The sequence below is a fragment of the Lactuca saligna genome, chromosome 6, assembly GCF_052625555.1.
Source record: "Lactuca saligna cultivar CGN05327 chromosome 6, ASM5262555v1, whole genome shotgun sequence".
Taxonomy (NCBI): domain Eukaryota; kingdom Viridiplantae; phylum Streptophyta; class Magnoliopsida; order Asterales; family Asteraceae; genus Lactuca; species Lactuca saligna.
The window spans coordinates 105,122,865-105,140,857 of NC_136422.1; the positions used below are offsets into that span (position 1 = coordinate 105,122,865).

Below are 17,993 nucleotides of genomic sequence, written 5' to 3' on the forward strand. Positions count from 1 at the left end.
AAGGCCCATTCGAGAAATAAGCCATCTAGTAGATATTTTTCATCGGCAAATTATTTATTACTAACCGAAAATGGAGAGCTAGAAACTTATCTTGAAGCCTTAAGGATGAAACACTCTATATAGCAGAAGAAGTCCGTAAAGGATGAGCTAATCACATCTGATATAAACAAGACTTGGGCCTTAGTCAAACCACCATGAAAAAGAAGGCATTTAAGAATATGTAAGTATTCAAGGTCAAAGATGAGATCGATGGAAGCAAGAGATACAAGGTTAGTATGGTGGTGAATGGTTCCAATAAAAGGAAGGAAATGATTACAATGAATTTTTTTCACTAGTTGTGAAAATGACTACAATCAGTATGGTTTTTGGAATCGTCACTACAAACATTTACATCTATAGTATCTGAGTGTGAAGACGACGTTCTTGTATGGTGACCTTGATAAAGATATCTAAATGGCACAAACATAATTTCCAGGTAACTGGAGAAAGAAAATTTTGTGTGTAATTAAAGAAAAGCTTGTATGGGTTAAAGTAATCTCTAAGGAAGTGGTATTTGAATTTTGATGACTTCATGACGATAAATGGGTACACAAGATGTGAGAGTGATCATTGTAGCAACCTGAAGTTGTTTAAATCCTTTTACAGCATCATGTTATTATATGTTGATGACATATTTGTGGTTTGATATGACATACATGAGATCAAAAAGCTAAAGAAGTAATTGTGTAGAGATTTTGAGATGAAAGACTTAGGGCCTGCTAAGAAAATTATGGGCATGAGCAGAGTCAAAGATAAGGTTGTGAGGACTCTAAAACTCTCCGAACAATAGTACATTCAGGAAATATTATAGTAGTTAAGCATGACAGATGTTTAACATCATATGCACGCCTCTTGGGAATTATCTGAAACTCTCCAAGAATCAAATCCTCGAAGATGAAAGAAGACAAAGAAAAATGGTGAAGGTGCCTTATGCCTCAATAGTTGGTACATTGATGTATGCAACGGTATGCACTCTACCAAATATTCCTCATGTAGTGGGAGTTATGAGCAAATTTATATCAAATATGGGCAAGGAGTATTAGGAAGGATTCAAGTGGCTTCTTTGCTACTTGAAAGGAACTTTGAACATAGCCTTACGTTTCAAAAGGCATAAAGTCATGCTAGAAGGATTCATTGATGATGACTCGGTGACGTGGGGAGTCATGTGAATTCAGAGAAAAGCACATGGGGAGTCGTGCGATAAAGGAGAAAAGCACATTTAAGACTTTTGTTATTATCTTCACTACCAAAAAGTTGGTTGTGATTGTAATCACAGCAGTTAGTAGTTCATCCAGAACCACTATGCTCACACTTGAAAGCATTTGTGATTTGATCATTTGTGAGGATATCCACAAGAAAAATGTCGGAGTGTTCCAATAGTTTATTGAGTAATGAAGAGAGAGGTGAAGATCCTGAAAAGGGGGAGGATTTTGATTGTGTGGGAGAGGATTTTGATTATGTCTTTACTTATTGTGCATAGAGTTTGATTGAATCCTAGATTATGTATTTTGGTACTTCATTTCACACAAGTCACCGCCAATGGAGACAAGTTAGAGGTGAAGGAAAAGAAGTGCATCGCCATTGGCTACAGCTTGGATGCACTGGGTACCGCTTTAGGGATAACAACATCAAAAGGGTTATCCGAAGTCGGTATATGACAATAAATGAGAATGCACTTTACGAAGATGATCTTGTTGCTACCTCCAGCGAAACTAAGAAATCTGAAGGCAGAAAGAAAATGGTTTTAGATAGGATTTATGACGAAACGATTGTGAATCCTTCCAATATCACTAAGATAGGAAAAGATTCTAGAACCTATAGGAGCTCACACATATCTGGAAAAAAAATGGGGTGAGTGGAAGTGAAGCCTCAAATGAAGGCATTGATGTCGAAGATGGTGAAAACGCAGCCACTAAGCCAGCAACTTCGGGAATTCCCTGAAGGCCCATTCGAGAAATAAGCCATCTAGTAGATATTTTTCATCGGCAAATTATTTATTACTAACCGAAAATGGAGAGCTAGAAACTTATCTTGAAGCCTTAAGGATGAAACACTCTATATAGCGGAAGAAGTCCGTAAAGGATGAGCTAATCACATCTGATATAAACAAGACTTGGGCCTTAGTCAAACCACCATGAAAAAGAAGGCATTTAAGAATATGTAAGTATTCAAGGTCAAAGATGAGATCGATGGAAGCAAGAGATACAAGGTTAGTATGGTGGTGAATGGTTCCAATAAAAGGAAGGAAATGATTACAATGAATTTTTTTCACTAGTTGTGAAAATGACTACAATCAGTATGGTTTTTGGAATCGTCACTACAAAAATTTACATCTATAGTATCTGAGTGTGAAGACGGCGTTCTTGTATGGTGACCTTGATAAAGATATCTAAATGGCACAAACATAATTTCTAGGTAACTGGAGAAAGAAAATTTTTTGTGTAATTAAAGAAAAGCTTGTATGGGTTAAAGTAATCTCTAAGGAAGTGGTATTTGAATTTTGATGACTTCATGACGATAAATGGGTACACAAGATGTGAGAGTGATCATTGTAGCAACCTGAAGTTGTTTAAATCCTTTTACAGCATCATGTTATTATATGTTGATGACGTATTTGTGGTTTGATACGACATACATGAGATCAAAAAGCTAAAGAAGTAATTGTGTAGAGATTTTGAGATGAAAGACTTAGGGCCTGCTAAGAAAACTATGGGCATGAGCAGAGTCAAAGATAAGGTTGTGGGGACTCTAAAACTCTCCGAACAATAGTACATTCAGGAAATATTATAGTAGTTAAGCATGACAGATGTTTAACATCATATGCACGCCTCTTGGGAATTATCTGAAACTCTCCAAGAATCAAATCCTCGAAGATGAAAGAAGACAAAGAAAAATGGTGAAGGTGCCTTATGCCTCAATAATTGGTACATTGATGTATGCAACGGTATGCACTCTACCAAATATTCCTCATGTAGTGGGAGTTATGAGCAGATTTATATCAAATATGGGCAAGGAGTATTAGGAAGGATTCAAGTGGCTTCTTTGCTACTTGAAAGGAACTTTGAACATAGCCTTACGTTTCAAAAGGCATAAAGTCATGCTAGAAGGATTCATTGATGATGACTCGGTGACGTGGGGAGTCATGTGAATTCAGAGAAAAGCACATGGGGAGTCGTGCGATAAAGGAGAAAAACACAACAGGTTATGTGCTCGCAATTGGAGGAACAACCATCAATTGGATGTCCATACTATAGAAGAATGTTTCTCTTTCAACCACCAAAGAGAAGTATATGGCTATAGGAGAAGCTAGCAATAAATTTATTTGGTTGAAAAACTTACGATTAGAGTTGCGCTTGAATCAAGAATAGTGTGTCCTACTTTATGATAATCATAGCGCAATCCACTTGATGAACTATCTGGTGTTTCACAGTAGAACGAAACACATCGAGATGAGGTACCATTTTATCATGAAAATTATCAGTGGATAATAGACTTTTAATCTGAATAAAATCTTTGGTATGAATAATCCAACAAACATTTTTACCAAGGTAGTAACTATGGAGAAGTTGAACCTATGCATGGCTTCAATTGGCCTTCTGAAGATTAAAGAGAATGTGCAAGCCAAAGATAAAAAGGGTGCTACGCGTTTGGCCAGAAGAGAAGCCTTAATGCGTAGCTACTGATACAAGCTTCGACCAAGAGCAGAGGTATGAGGCCAAGCTTAATTGAAAAGCGGAGAAGTTTGGCGAAACTCTGAGAGCGAAGGTACAAACGAAGTAAGGAGTGAAGGTAGAGCTTCAAATTGAAGCTAAGAGGCGTAGTGAGAATTCGCACCAAAGCCAAGCACTGAAGTGTTGTTGCAGAGAAGCAAAGATTATCATTTGAGCTAGCCTTCAGTGTACATCATGCTTCAGCCTTTTAGTGATCTAGAAGCAGTCCCTGATAACTATGAGCTTCGGTTTGACCAAATAACTTGGAGAGCAAGTATGCCACCACGAGCAAACTTATGTTATGAGCCTATGATCCCAACCCAGAAGAATTTCAATCAAATAGCTATTATAAATAGATCACTCTCTGCATTGATTGCAACCTTAGCATCCATAAGTAGATGCAATAGTACATAAAGTGTAGAAGCATTGACTATCAATAAAATCTCTCTAGTTTGCCTTGCAGACATAGGTTGATTACTTTGGTCAAGTGAACCATGTTGAATCATTGTCTTCTTGTTATTCTTTGCATCTTTAGTATTATCACGTTTATGTTTGTCGAAGTTCTTAGTATCTAGCAACTAGGACATTCTACTTTGAAAAGCATTATCCTTTCAAGTTCTTTTCTTTAAGACATTAGACATTGAAAAATCTACCAAATCATAGGACATTAAATATTGTTTTGTATTTTCATAACTAATGTCATAACTCGGTAAATTTTTATAAAGTACGACGTTGTAATAGGAAAACATGTAACAAGAATCTTACGATCAGCAAATTAACAAGAGTAAATCATAGTTTTTCGCACTTAACCCTAGTTGAAAAAGTACAAGAAAGGTATCTTATACCTTCATGAATAATTCAAATTTGGATCACCAAGTGAAGATGGTGGTGAAGAAAGGTTTATTAGATTACAGCATGAACAAGACATCATAACCTCATGATCAAACTGTGAGTATACTGCAAATATCTTAAACAACAAAAGCAACCATGTCTACAAGGCAAACAACTGTTAAGCTCATGTTTCTATGGGAATCAACTCTATCAACTATTACAGAAAATAAGAGCAAATATATATACAAGAACTTCTTTTTCGATATCTCAAGTATAAGTAGAAATCCATACCTTGTTAACCATTTTGTGCTCTCTTCCCCTCAAACAGTCCCTTCCCTAGGGTAATAAACACGATCCCCTCTGAATTTAAGATTTTCAAAATCAATCATATACACATTTTCTGGTCCTGGTGTACTAAAATCAGCCGGGTTTTGATTAACTGTGCAAATCTCAGTTCCTGATGTCACATTTCTTGTCCCCAATCCTCCTTCACTTGCATGCCATGGAAGAGGAAAACCATAAGAATCCTCTTGTCTATACTTGTTGTGACCACTAACTGAACCTGAAGCCATACTCACACCTCTCTGTTTCTTCTCCTGTGGTTTATGAACAAACTGGGCTTGGCCTCCATGAGTTTGATCGGTATGAAAGAAAGAAGAAAACGAAGCTCCACGACCCGTAATGAAGCTCCTTGAGTTTTCAACGGGCCTTTGCACACTAGATTGTAGCATCCCAGAGCATGGAATTATAAAGGAATTCTGTTTTCCATTGTAAGAAGAAAATTGTGGTTTAGGTGTAAGCTTTTTCTTGTCCATAAATGGAGAAGAAGAAGAAGATGATGACTTTTTCCCTGCATCCATTAGACTAAGCAACTGCATTGCAGGTATGGCTTCATTAGAATACGAATGGTCTAAAGAACCACCCGTGTTGTTGTTGTTGTTGTTCTGCTCTTCATGAACATTTGGAGCCATGACATTTAGATCAAGATTCATAACATTCTTCCCTTTGTTCCTGTTTGACCATTTTGTATGCATTTCCATGTTTGACCACACATTTCCAGGTCTTCCATTGTTATAAGCTTCCATTATCTGCATATTGGTTGGAACAGAAGAGTGGTGGTGGGGTATTCTGTTATTCTCTCTAGATTCATGATAATAAGAGTTATCAGATACCCGTATACCATTTGATTGGTGTGAAAAGGTATCAAAACTTGGGAAGGCTGGAATTGGTTCTTGATGGAAGAATCCAGATGGGTTTGGATTTGGGTTTGGGTTTCTCATGGTGGTGGGACCCAGACCTGAATTCTCCATTGAAGGCCTTCTGAATGTGGGATATTGGTGGTGGGGTATAGGCATCCCTTGGTTGAAGCTACTAACTTTATGAAAATTTGATGAATTGTAATTCCTGGATTCACTTAGGTTTCTTTCATACTGAATTTTGGCCATGAGTTCAACGATTTCCCTTTCATCTGACCTCCCATTGGAAAATATGTCATGTCTTTGATGGCTATTAGCCATCATTATATCTGCATACCCTCTTACTCCATTGTTCCTCTTGTTGTGTGGGTCAGAGAAGTCCTGTTAACAACAATATAGAATAATATTATTTATTTATTGAGATGAATCATTAATAACACCCCCTTCTTCAAATATTGTCCTGGATTGACTGTTTATGTTAGTTAATTGATTAAAATGAGACAGGAATGAGTTGATTAACATGGGATTAACAGAAGATTTTCATATCAAGGAGCAATTCATTTCTTTTTCCTTTGATCAAATACAAAAGGAATTGGGCTAAAGGCAAAAAATAGCAACTAACTTTCACTTATCTGTTTATTATAGCATCCTAGTTTCATCTCTTTTTATTACTTATACTTTTCTTATTACGATTTATATTTTCAAATAAAAAAACTAACAAACTACCCAATTATAGCAATGAAAATGTCTGTGTTTGGATGCCATTTCGATAGAAGGATAAATTTTTCAAAGTACAATGATGTAATAGGAGAAAATGAAACTGGTATGCTATAATAAACAAATGAATAATAGTACGTTGCTATATCTTGCATTTAACCCAAAAAAATTATGAGCAATGCAACATCCTTCGTCATGTTTGGCATAAACATGTTCCCATAACTGGAAACGGGTCCCACAGGGAGGTAAATCGTATGTGGGGACATATTATGAGAATTATAGTCATTGAATAGAGAGAACATACTAAATTCTGATGCTGAGAAAAGCTCCCATGTGAAAGGTGTGTATGAAAAGGCTGCTGTTCCTGCAAGAATGGTGTTCTAGGAGTATGTGTATGTCCATCTCTGACACTGTAAACCGATCTTCCTTTTGCTTGAGGATCCAATGAGACTCCTTTATGTCCAATACTTGATTCTCCAAAAAAGAAACCATCTTTCCTACTATGATCTTGAATAGGAACCCGATTTGGTAATGGTGGTAGCCAAGAAACCCGTGATTGTGGTTCATAGTTTAGAGATAACCCGAGCCCTAACCCAGTTTCAGACTGACCACCCCTCGCTCTAGAATCATAATCATAATCACCAACATTTGACCTTTGTATATGATCATCTCCAAATAACTGATTTCTCATAGGATCTTCCATTACCTTCTTGGAAGCATTACATCTTTTTTCTGAAAATTGGTCAACATTTCGTTTGCCTTCATACTCATAGACATCTTGACTCGGTCTTGAAGCATCATTGGGAAGTGACACGTGTTTATCTGATCTTCCCATATCACTGAATATCGATCTCCATGCTGCAACTGGATCACTAGTAGCCTTGACAAGTTTGGAACTTTTTTGAACTCCATGTTTTGTACATTGATACTTATCAGTTTTCTGCCCACCTTCACCTTCATTGACTATACTGGTTTTACCAGAAACGTTCTCCTTGACCACTTTGACTTTTTTCCCGACATGACCTTCAACAGGTTTCCACTCCTGAGCTTGTGGGATCTTTCTTTTTTTCAGTGGAGAAGATGGAGTTGGAGTTAATTCAGGAAGATTAGTGCTTTCTTTTCTCTGATGCTGTTTTTCATTACTTCCACAAAGCAATTCTGTTAATAAACGCACTTTTCGTGCCTTTCGGCGTGGATGTCCGGTTGGATCTTGATTCTGTTGGTCAGACTCGGTTGACTGGACTGGTGGAGAAGTCAAAGGTTCATTGACTAAGTCAAGTTTCTTGGAATCATCAACAACAGCTGCATATTCAGTAATACTGGCATCAATAGAATCGATTTTCTTTGGTTCTTCAGTGTCAGGAAGGTTGTGATCAGGTGAAGATTGAGTAGTATCTTCTTGTATGATGCTTTCATCAACACTAATTCTCTCATCAACAGGTTTATGACCTGAAGAAAGAACAGAAAAAAGGAATCAAAAACAGCATTGAAATATCATAATAGGATGATTAGATGCAATCCCAAAGACAAGATTGAGATTAGGACAGTATTGAATTACCTGAAGTGCCTTCTCCAAAAGGGAGCATTGGCAAACCATGACAATTTGGTGATGATGAGTAAGAAGTTGTGCAAGGTTGCATCATGCTTTTACCATACTGAGAAACTAATGCAACCTCTTGAGAAGTACTTCCACCTCCATAATCTTGCAAACAGATTTGGCAAAGCCAATATCTAAAACGTGGGACTTCTATAGGGGGAGGTTCTTCTCCAATACCATCAGAAAATGGTAAGTGGTGGTTGTCACCTTTTTCACGCATCTTTGCAACATAGCCTCTGGTGTATCAATATTCAATAGATAGAATGATAGATATTATCAGTTATAAGAGAAAAAAAGAACATGCCAATGAAATGAAAGTCTATTCTTCCTAGATGTTACTTCAAGCAAAGTGATCATAATTCATGAACAATATTAGAATATGCACTGTATCTCATGTTACAAGTTGAGATATGAACACAAGCAAGAGATTTTGTGCATTGGCATCTCAAACTCAAGATGCAAAGTGATAAGGAGAACAATACATGTCAGCATGGATAATTAAGCAATAAATAACAAGATATACATATTACACACCAGTTCAAAATCATACATATAAGTATGTATATACTATATACCAGCCATATCAACAGCATAACAGTTATGTGGTTAAATGATATGTGTTATGAATTTAAATGCAAACAGTACATGACTTACCGTATGGAGAAATGATTACACTTTTGTGGATCATCCTTCCCCTTGACAATTCCAAGATTGATTGACAGTGAATTGATCTTAACAGTTGAACTACTTGAGTGGAGTAAAGCATTAACATTGCTGCCTTGAGCCTGGTCTCCCCCAATAATTGTCCCAGAATCTCTCTGTCTGATTCTTTTATCAGTATCGCTATCCATTCTAAGATATAACTACAATAAAGTAACCTTCAAGATTAGACTCATGTTCATTGTAAAAGACAATTAGTTGTACATGATTACATACAATTGACATAAATTTAAAATACTGAGGTTTTAAACTGAAGGAGTAGAACACCATAGTATTTATAACAAGTTCTTAATGAGCATACAATACACATCAGAAGCTGCAAAAGACTAACTAGTACATCAGAAGTTAACAAAGCAACACACAACAAAGTTAGCACAATCAATAGCAAAGAAAGTAAAGTTGGGTGAAGGCCAAATCGAAACTTTACTAAATAGTACAATAGGCACATAAATACTAACAAATAATAGGGAAATAAAAGTATAAAAATTGTCTTCCGCAAGTCAAACACCAAGCAGTTCACTTGTCAACTGATAGAACCAAAGAACTAATTTATACTGAGGCTGTGTTTTTAGATGTAGGCATAGCTTAGTTCGATTAACAAACACCACAAACAATAAACAGCTCATGGTTGGATAAAATAGAATGTAAAGTTTTTAGCTTTCTAAAGAATCCTAGAAAACTCACTTTATACTCACGAGACTCGTTCCAGATTCATCACCACCGTCCCCTTAAACATACAAACAATAATCAAATAAACAAATTTTTAGGGTTTGTATAATCATATTCAATCGATAATTAAGTTGTGCTGTAAAATAGAACTGGAATCAAGATATGGGAAAAATTGGTTATATGCGCATCAAAACCCAGAAAGGAAACAAACTGAATAAAGCAAATTAAACATCAAAGAATAATAGTTTAACCAAATTGGAAAAATATCAAGAGAGTGAGTTCAAAACGTAAGCTACTATCCGTGCACATAGAACGACATTTACTTCACACCGATCAATTATAGCAGCACACAGATCTGAAACCTTATCCGCCGCATCAAAACCAACAAAAGAATTGAAACACTTTAAAACCTTAATTTCTCAACTGAAATCACTTAAAACATCTATCAGTAGATACCATATCCGAAGACGAAGCTAGAAATGTTAATTTTACTTACAGATTCAAAGCCTTTTCCGATTTATCCGAGTGCGAAGCGGTTGAAAACCCTAGTCTCACCCCTTTAGGTTATCACGAACTAGAGAGAGAAATGTAGTGAGAGAAAGTGAGAGAGAGAAAGAGAGACAGGAGGTTGTGTCGAGTGTGTGTTTTGGAGAGAGGGAGTATACTTCACGCTTTGTTGTCTTCTTACCTACATATTTTATGTACGTATTTTGTAAAGCACACACTGAAAGTGTGAAACTGTGTGAAAGAGAAATCGAATCAGGGACAACCACGTCAGCAGAAAAAGTTAGTGATGGTGGTCTTATCGCAATTTACAGAAATCAAACCCTAATTTTTCCCACGCTCTTCTTTTTCACGCGCCTTGTTAGGTGAGTAGTCAATTTCGAGTCATTGTTTTGTCATATGAAGATGCCACGCACTTAAACTCGACATCATTGGTTCGTGAATTACACGCGTCATAATTGCGTATTGGCGTTGTTCTGTTTTCTTCGGCACTAAAGGGTTTAGTAAACATAATTTATTGAGAGAAAAAATGTCTATGATAAACACCTAAAAAATCATAATTAAAAAACAAATACAGATTAAATAGTATTTTTTTTTTTTTGTTTTTTATGTGAAAAAATATGTATAGGTTATGATGATATTTGTATTCAAAAATATCAACTTTAACTGAATCTATTACTATTATAATAATGACTACTTTATCGGTTTTAATGGAGAGTCTATGTGTCCCATAGGTATGGCCATTGACACATATATAATAATAAAAATATTGTTTTTAGGGAAGAGCAAATTAGGTAAATGGGAACAAGATAGAGAAAAAGTTGAAAGAGTTCTAATTATATGAATTAGGGTTTGATTATTTTGCTCGTCTTAGAACTTATTATTTGTATATTTTGTAATAAATATAATCATAGACATTTGTCGTCAAAAAATGGTTATCACACGCTTATCCATTTAATTATGTTTATAATATCAATGCAATACGTGCCATTATATAATGAAATTGATCTTATCAATTTATACATATAGATATTGCTTATTTTAATTAAAAAAATATATCAAATATAATGTGTAAAACGTTATTTTGGCATATCAGTTTATAAAAGAAATAATGTTATTACATATTTGCATTTGACTCTTAGAAAATTCAATGTTTTTTATATTAAAATAAACAAAATACCACTATATTTTCAAACTTTGTAACTGCATGTACATAAAACAATTTTGTTTTACCAATTACGCATGTATGATTGTGTCCCACAAGTTCGCTTCCATGAATTCATAAATATATAATTATACTTGAATGAATATAATACAATTACAAAAGTAAAAGTATATAATAAATAATATTTTTAATCAACTTAATTGAACTCAAGTACTTACTTATCTATATATTTTGATTTATTATGTAGCACCACTGTTCATAAATATAAATATACTAGCTAGTTGGCAAGTACAAGGTGAAAATGATCGTACTGTTTTATTACTAAAAGTTGCTTACACATAGAAAATCATACTAATCGAAGTACATATACATGATAAAAAGTTAGTCTTCATATATGTTTTGCTATAATGGTTTTCTTCTTGTATTGATTGAAACTATGGTCACCTTATATTTAGCTAAAGGCAGTGTTTTTTTTTCTTCGTTCAGACATTAATAACTTAAGTGAATAAATACATAATGATATTTAAAAGGTGTTATATAGTATCTTTTCGAAGGGAATATCAGCTGAGAGTAAATTATCAAATTTTTCTTTGTTTTTTAACAGACAATTTAAATAATACTTATTAATTTTTATAATATTTATTAGTTTTGATATGCGAGAAGTTTAGTGGAAAAAAAAAATTTAAAAAGGAAAATGAAATATTGATGCATATATAATATATCTTGTCATGTTTTCTTGTATTAAACTCAATAAATGGCTACATTAATTAGATTAAACAAAAAACAATCATTTGTAAGTGTCCAAATTAACAAATTAAATAGTTGAAAAACTAGTTGGTATATGAAAATACTAGTAGTTGAAGATATAACTACTAGCGGATAAATTACCTATTTGTTAATGATATTTTATAAAAACTAATGGACAAACTAGCTGTGAAATTAGAATAGCATAGAAGGGCATGGAGAATTCCTAACAAAAAAAACTAGTCGATAGCTTTGATGGAAAATTAGTTAATCCTATCTTTTGGAGAATTAAAAAAATCATTATTTTGATAAAACCTTGGTTTGAGCATCATTTTTAAAATAATTTATAAAGTATTTATTTGTTTTCGTCATGTTAATCTTAAAAAGTTCGAAAAATAAATTAATTAAGTTTAAAAAACATGTTTAACTCAAAAAGCTAGTTAAAAAACAATCACTTAAATTTTTTAATCGTATTTTTTTAGAGAATTCTTAATATATATATATATATATATATATATATATATATATATATATATATATATATATATATATATATATATATATATATCAAAATTGGTTTGAGGAGCATTTTAAAATATAGTCTAAAAATTATTTTTTATATTAACCTTAAAAAGTTTTAAAAATAGGCTAATTAAATCTAAAAACACGTTTAACTTAGAAAGTAAATTTTAAACTTCATTCTAGCATCTTGCTAGTTGGGGTTTTTATTATAATATATATTTGTGGGTTCCAAAAAAGAAAAAAAAATAATAATAAATCTCAAACCGGATTAATAGATTAATTTGAATTGTGTCTACAAATTAAATTTGACTTTGGATATATATTCATAATTATTAAACCGGAATAAATGTAAAACGTATGGTTTCTTTAGATAGAAAAAAATGATTATGATAGTAAACTTATTTATTATAAGCTGCAATAACTTTATGACAATAATAAAACAAATTTATAAATATATAAATTGTGTTTCGCCTATAATTATATAACTATAAAAACATTTTTTATATAATCTTAAAAACGGTATAAGGAAGGGAGATATGTTTTTATTATCTTAACTGTGACAAAAAAACATGTATTTTTTAAATTACTACAAGCCTAAATTATTAACTTCAATAAGTTAAAATATATTATTGGTAATGGACCCGCTCCTTTTTTAAGACCAAAATTAAATGATTTTTTTAATTATCAATATTTTTGGAATGCTAAAGTATCTTAAACTGAAATTTGTGTGAAGGTAAATTACAACTTAGTTAGCTTACAATTATAAGATCGAGGTTACGCGGGTTTCTTTAAAAAAAAAAAAATATTGATATTTATGACAGGATCATATGAATGTGGTGCATCATTTGATGAAAAACCATAATCATAAAGATTGTGGCATGTAGAAGATATGATAGCTAGATAGCCCATCAACTCATGTTTGAATCTTGATGTTGTTATTTTTGTTGTGGGCGTACAGGTTTTTTTTTTGGTGACTTCAAAATATGAGGCATATCATTATCTTCGCACGGTTGATTAATTATAAACCAAGGTGCGTGTAATCTAGCTCGGACACCGATGTTAGGCAGAGCTGATCCATTCGTTTTTTAATCTTGAGGCGAGTAAAAAAAAATTATGCCATTATATTGTTTATATTTTTACCGTACAATGCATAAAATGTATATATAAAAATTTATAAAAACAAAAATATTGTAACAATTTCCCTTATTTATCTAGGATGAGTTTCAATTCCCAAATTATGCTCTTGTTTCATCTTTTAGGGGCCTTAAGTTCCATTATGGATAAACTTTTATGTCTCAACATGCCATCAAACTTTTATGTTTCAAAATGTCTTCAACCTCTAACTTATTCATAACATTACATTACTTATTCCTATAAGTATCATATTATATGTGCGCACACACACAAATAATAATAATAATAATAATAATAATAATAATAATAATAGAGAAAGAAACATGATAAAAATATGATTAAGTTTACATGAATCTATCAAGATAATGTACGAAATCTATGCAAACCTGTAATGATCCATTTTTACAACTAAAAATTTTCATTTTGTTAAAGTGAAGCTTTCCAATAATCAATCAATTATTACGAAAACGGTTTATTCCAAAGTACATGATTGAAAATCAAAGTAATATTAAAGCACAAAATCTTCATTGTTGTTGATGAATATATACAGTCACACATTTGCCTTCTCATGATAATTGATGATACATTAAACAATAAACAACTAGGTAAGCACAAAGTTTAATGAATTTTCTCCAAAAATGTCACATATGATAAACATACAAGCATGTATAATGACCCACAATCATCGGATTGAAAGGCCCAGGCCTAATCAATCCTCGGATTGGAATACCAACATGCAATGAGTCTAATCACCCATCAAGCTAGAATACCCAGGGTTTGTTGGCCTACTGCCTCAACCCAACAGCTTTTCTCGAGCCTTAATGCCTACGGCTTACAACTTGTCTGTATCGAGTATCTTGGCCTACAACACAAAGCAAGACTTCCTCAACCCATTACCACCATATGTCGACATTATGGATGTCAATAGGACCAAACGGAAGTAGAAATAGATGCCCCCGCCCCATCCCCGAATCCCCCGTTTACATAGCCCCCTATCCAGCCCCTGGGTACCTTCATCACCCCCGATCTCGCCCCCGTTCCTCTGTTTTTTAGGCTTAAAATTGACTTTCCTTGCTAAAAAATAGTTACATTTTTTGGCTAAAAAAATATTTTTCATAACTTTAAAAGCTTTAAATCTAGATTTTTTAACAACTAAAAATTAAAAATCTAACGTTACAAATTCAACGTTACAAAATGAAAAATTCAACAAAATTACAAATATAAAATACGACAAATTCAATATCACAAAAAAAGTTCAACATGTTATAAATATTTGACCAATTCATTATCATATCGTCGTCTGCTGTGAAGTGGAAGAATATCAATAAACCCTAAAATTAGATAATGTAGTGTGTGTGTGTGTGTGTATGTATATATAGGGCCCCCGCAAGGTGCGGGACGAAAATACTCACTCCCACCTCCGCCCCTGAATTTTTTTAAAAATTAATCCCATACGGAATCGGGGTCCCATGGGGGCAGGGACCCATAGAAGTTTTTGACATCCCGAGTCGACATATAAACAATCAAAGATCAAGTAGGCACATTATACAGGCAAACAACAATCATACAACTCATTACCGACTATTAGTTTTTACACTGCACGTCGTCCTGCTACTAGTTAACCACCATGAAATACGTAACCAAATGTGAGATAGCCATCGGAATAGATGATCCTACTCTAGAGCCACAACCAAACAAGGAATAGGTAAGAAAGCCTAGATCAAGAGTTCTCAGGCTATCCTACATGACTACATATAGCCCCTAGGACACTCAACTAGATGATGACCAAGTACATGTAGACATACAAATCTATAGATCACTACCGTATAACAACATCCTATATACTAGGATACAGGTCTAACAAATTACTACAACATAGAAACATCCTATATACCAGGATACCGACCTAAATAGATCATTACAACACATTAGCATCCTATATACCAGGATACAAATCTAACAGATCACTACAGTACAACAACATCCTAAATACCAGGATACATATCTAACAAATCATTACAATATAGTAACATACTAAATACCAACAATCCAAGGAATGCATAACTGTATATACCTAGAGGTGAGATAGACACCAAGACAGGTGATCCTACTCTAGAGCCACAACGAAACAAGAAACATGCAATAAAGCCTAGATCAAGAGTTCTCGGTCTATCCTACATGACTATATATATAGTCCTTATGGCATCCCTCCACTAAAAGATAACCAAAACTAGTGGGTCGGCATTGGTGCTTTCGATCAACGTATGCAATGAGGCAAAACTTACCTGAATCGATGAACCTTGAAACACTGTCATACACTCCTTTCTACACTGCTTACGCTCGCGAATCCGCTAATCATCACAACTAGGTAGAATCTTAATTAATAGCCCAAAATCCTCAAGTTTTTCCCAAGGTCAAACTTGTCAACAAAAGTCAAAGCCTGAAGTGGTTGAGTACGCCCAGTGCATGCAGCCTAATCCTACTCCTTTATTAAGCACTTGATCTAGACTCAAATCTTTTGTCCAAGGCTCAGATCTAGACTCAAAACATCGACTTAAGTCATTAAGTTCCCACATTTATGACTTTCGATGGCTGGAAAAGGTCCAAAATCTAAAACCCTAACTTATTAATCCATTAAGACATCACAACTCTTGCATGGAAGGGATAAAAGGACCAAGATCATATTTTTATGGTTCCTAATAACTCCATAATGTATAAAGTTTCCAACTTTATCCATTAGGATGGTGTAAACAACCAAGATCTAGTCTTTAAGTCTCAAAGGGACCAAAAGTGCATCTTTCTTAACTTAGTAAATTAAGTCTATGTCTTCAACCTTCAAATCTGAATCAATATGATGTTTAGATGGATCAAGTTTCTAACTTTATTCATAACAAGGTCACAAACTTTCAAGATCTAAACTTTATGTACTAAAGTGACCAAAAGCTCATAATACTCAAAACTAGCTAGATCTAACAAATACATGATCAAGATTCAAGCTTTATACCTCCATAAGACAGATCAAGTTGAACAATGTTTGTATCTACAAGCTCCAATGCAACCAACACCTCTCCAATGAACTCCTTCTTCTCCAAGGTGCATCAAGAACACTCCAAAGCACTTAAAACAACTTTTTTTGCTTACAAGGCTCAAACTAGGGTTAGGGTTTCAAGGGAGGATGTTGGAGAGGTGGAGGCTGAAAATGGAAAGGGTTTTGGGAAGTTACTGAGCTTAAATAAGGCTCAAACCCCCAAAATTAGGGTTTAGGTTCTGATTGTGTGTGCCCAATGTACTCTTGGTGCGCCCAATGTACCAGGTTGAACTTTCGCGATTAGCCATGCCTAGTATGCCCAACGTACTAGACTAAACCAAAAACTTTCCTAACTTCTAATGGTCGTAACTTATTTGTTCCAATTCCATTTTTGATGATCTTTATATCTACGGAAAGATATTGAAGATCCTACAATATTATCTAAATATCTTCGACTAAGAACCTCTTGAACAAAAATCCATATTTCATGCAACAACCCGACCTATGACTTTTACTTTTCTACCCTTCAGCCCAAAACACAATTCAAGGGTTAAATCTCTTAACCATCATTACCTCCTTCCACAAGGACTAAACTTTGCCTCCTTAAGGCCCAAAGCCTTTACACAATCTACTTCTAGCCTACAACCCTGAAATACGAAACGACAGTAAACAAGATATTACAAAACCATAGATAAACTCATATAATTCATTAATAAAGCATATAAAACAACACATAATTTGATTATAGTCAAAATAATAATAAAATAGTATTCCAAAAGGCAATAACACACTTCTACTCATTCTTTCCAAGGACAGAACACCAAAGGAAAGCTCAAAGCTTATGAATGTCGATATTTACAAGCACACAACACCAAACACATAATTTGATTATAGTCAAAATAATAATAAAATAGTATTCCAAAAGGCAATAACACACTTTTACTCATTCTTTCCAAGGACAGAACACCAAAGAATAGCTCAAAGCTTATGAATGTTGATCTCTACACATACTTGACCAAGAAGAATGCTTACTCCCCCATAATTTTTTAGCAGTTTAAGAAAATTATATGGTATGCCTCTTGAATCAAAGAAACATAACATAAAAGTTTAGAAAGGAACTCTACAAGACTAGACAAATAGATTTTGAGCTCAATAAAATGGATAAACATGCTTCGATCTCAACAAAAATCAAACCTAAATAAACATATTTTGAAATCAAATGGAGAAGAAATCAAGTCTGGTCAAAATGGAACAAACCTTTCACTCTTTCTACTATAATCGTGTTCCAACAGCCAAGAAACAATCCAATTCGTGGAGAAATAGAAAAAAATGAACATAAATCAAAAACTAGAATGAGAAAAGGGAAATCATAATAAGAGAAATCGAACCTGCCTAAATTAGAAATAAAAAACCCCAA

General features: G+C 33.9%; 1 protein-coding gene across 2 annotated transcripts; it reads right to left on the reverse strand.

The window, feature by feature from the left end:
- Positions 1-4,632: 4,632 nt before the first annotated feature.
- EMF1 (embryonic flower 1 (EMF1)) lies at positions 4,633-10,137 on the reverse strand. 2 transcript variants are annotated; one of them, XM_078959930.1, is made up of 6 exons: positions 9,976-10,137; positions 9,495-9,537; positions 8,745-8,953; positions 8,052-8,326; positions 6,798-7,942; positions 4,633-6,157 (listed from the first exon to the last, which is right to left on the reverse strand). In XM_078959930.1, the coding sequence occupies exons 3-6, from the start codon at positions 8,939-8,941 to the stop codon at positions 4,901-4,903; spliced, it is 2,874 nt and encodes a 957-aa protein (XP_078816056.1). In that variant the 5' UTR covers positions 8,942-8,953; positions 9,495-9,537; positions 9,976-10,137; the 3' UTR covers positions 4,633-4,900. The 2 variants fall into 2 exon arrangements, with proteins under 2 accessions (XP_078816056.1, XP_078816057.1); XM_078959931.1 differs by lacking the exon at positions 9,495-9,537.
- Positions 10,138-17,993: the final 7,856 nt, after the last annotated feature.

Bases quoted from the DNA above. Each gene is read 5' to 3' on its own strand.
- EMF1 (XM_078959931.1), bottom strand. From the start codon at position 8,941: ATGGATAGCGATACTGATAAAAGAATCAGACAGAGAGATTCTGGGACA. The intron at 7,943-8,051 runs GTAATTCAATAC...TTCTTTCTTCAG, and splicing joins TTTTGGAGAAGGCACTTCAG to GTCATAAACCTGTTGATGAG. The intron at 6,158-6,797 runs GTATGTTCTCTC...TGTTGTTAACAG, and splicing joins TTTCTCAGCATCAGAATTTA to GACTTCTCTGACCCACACAA.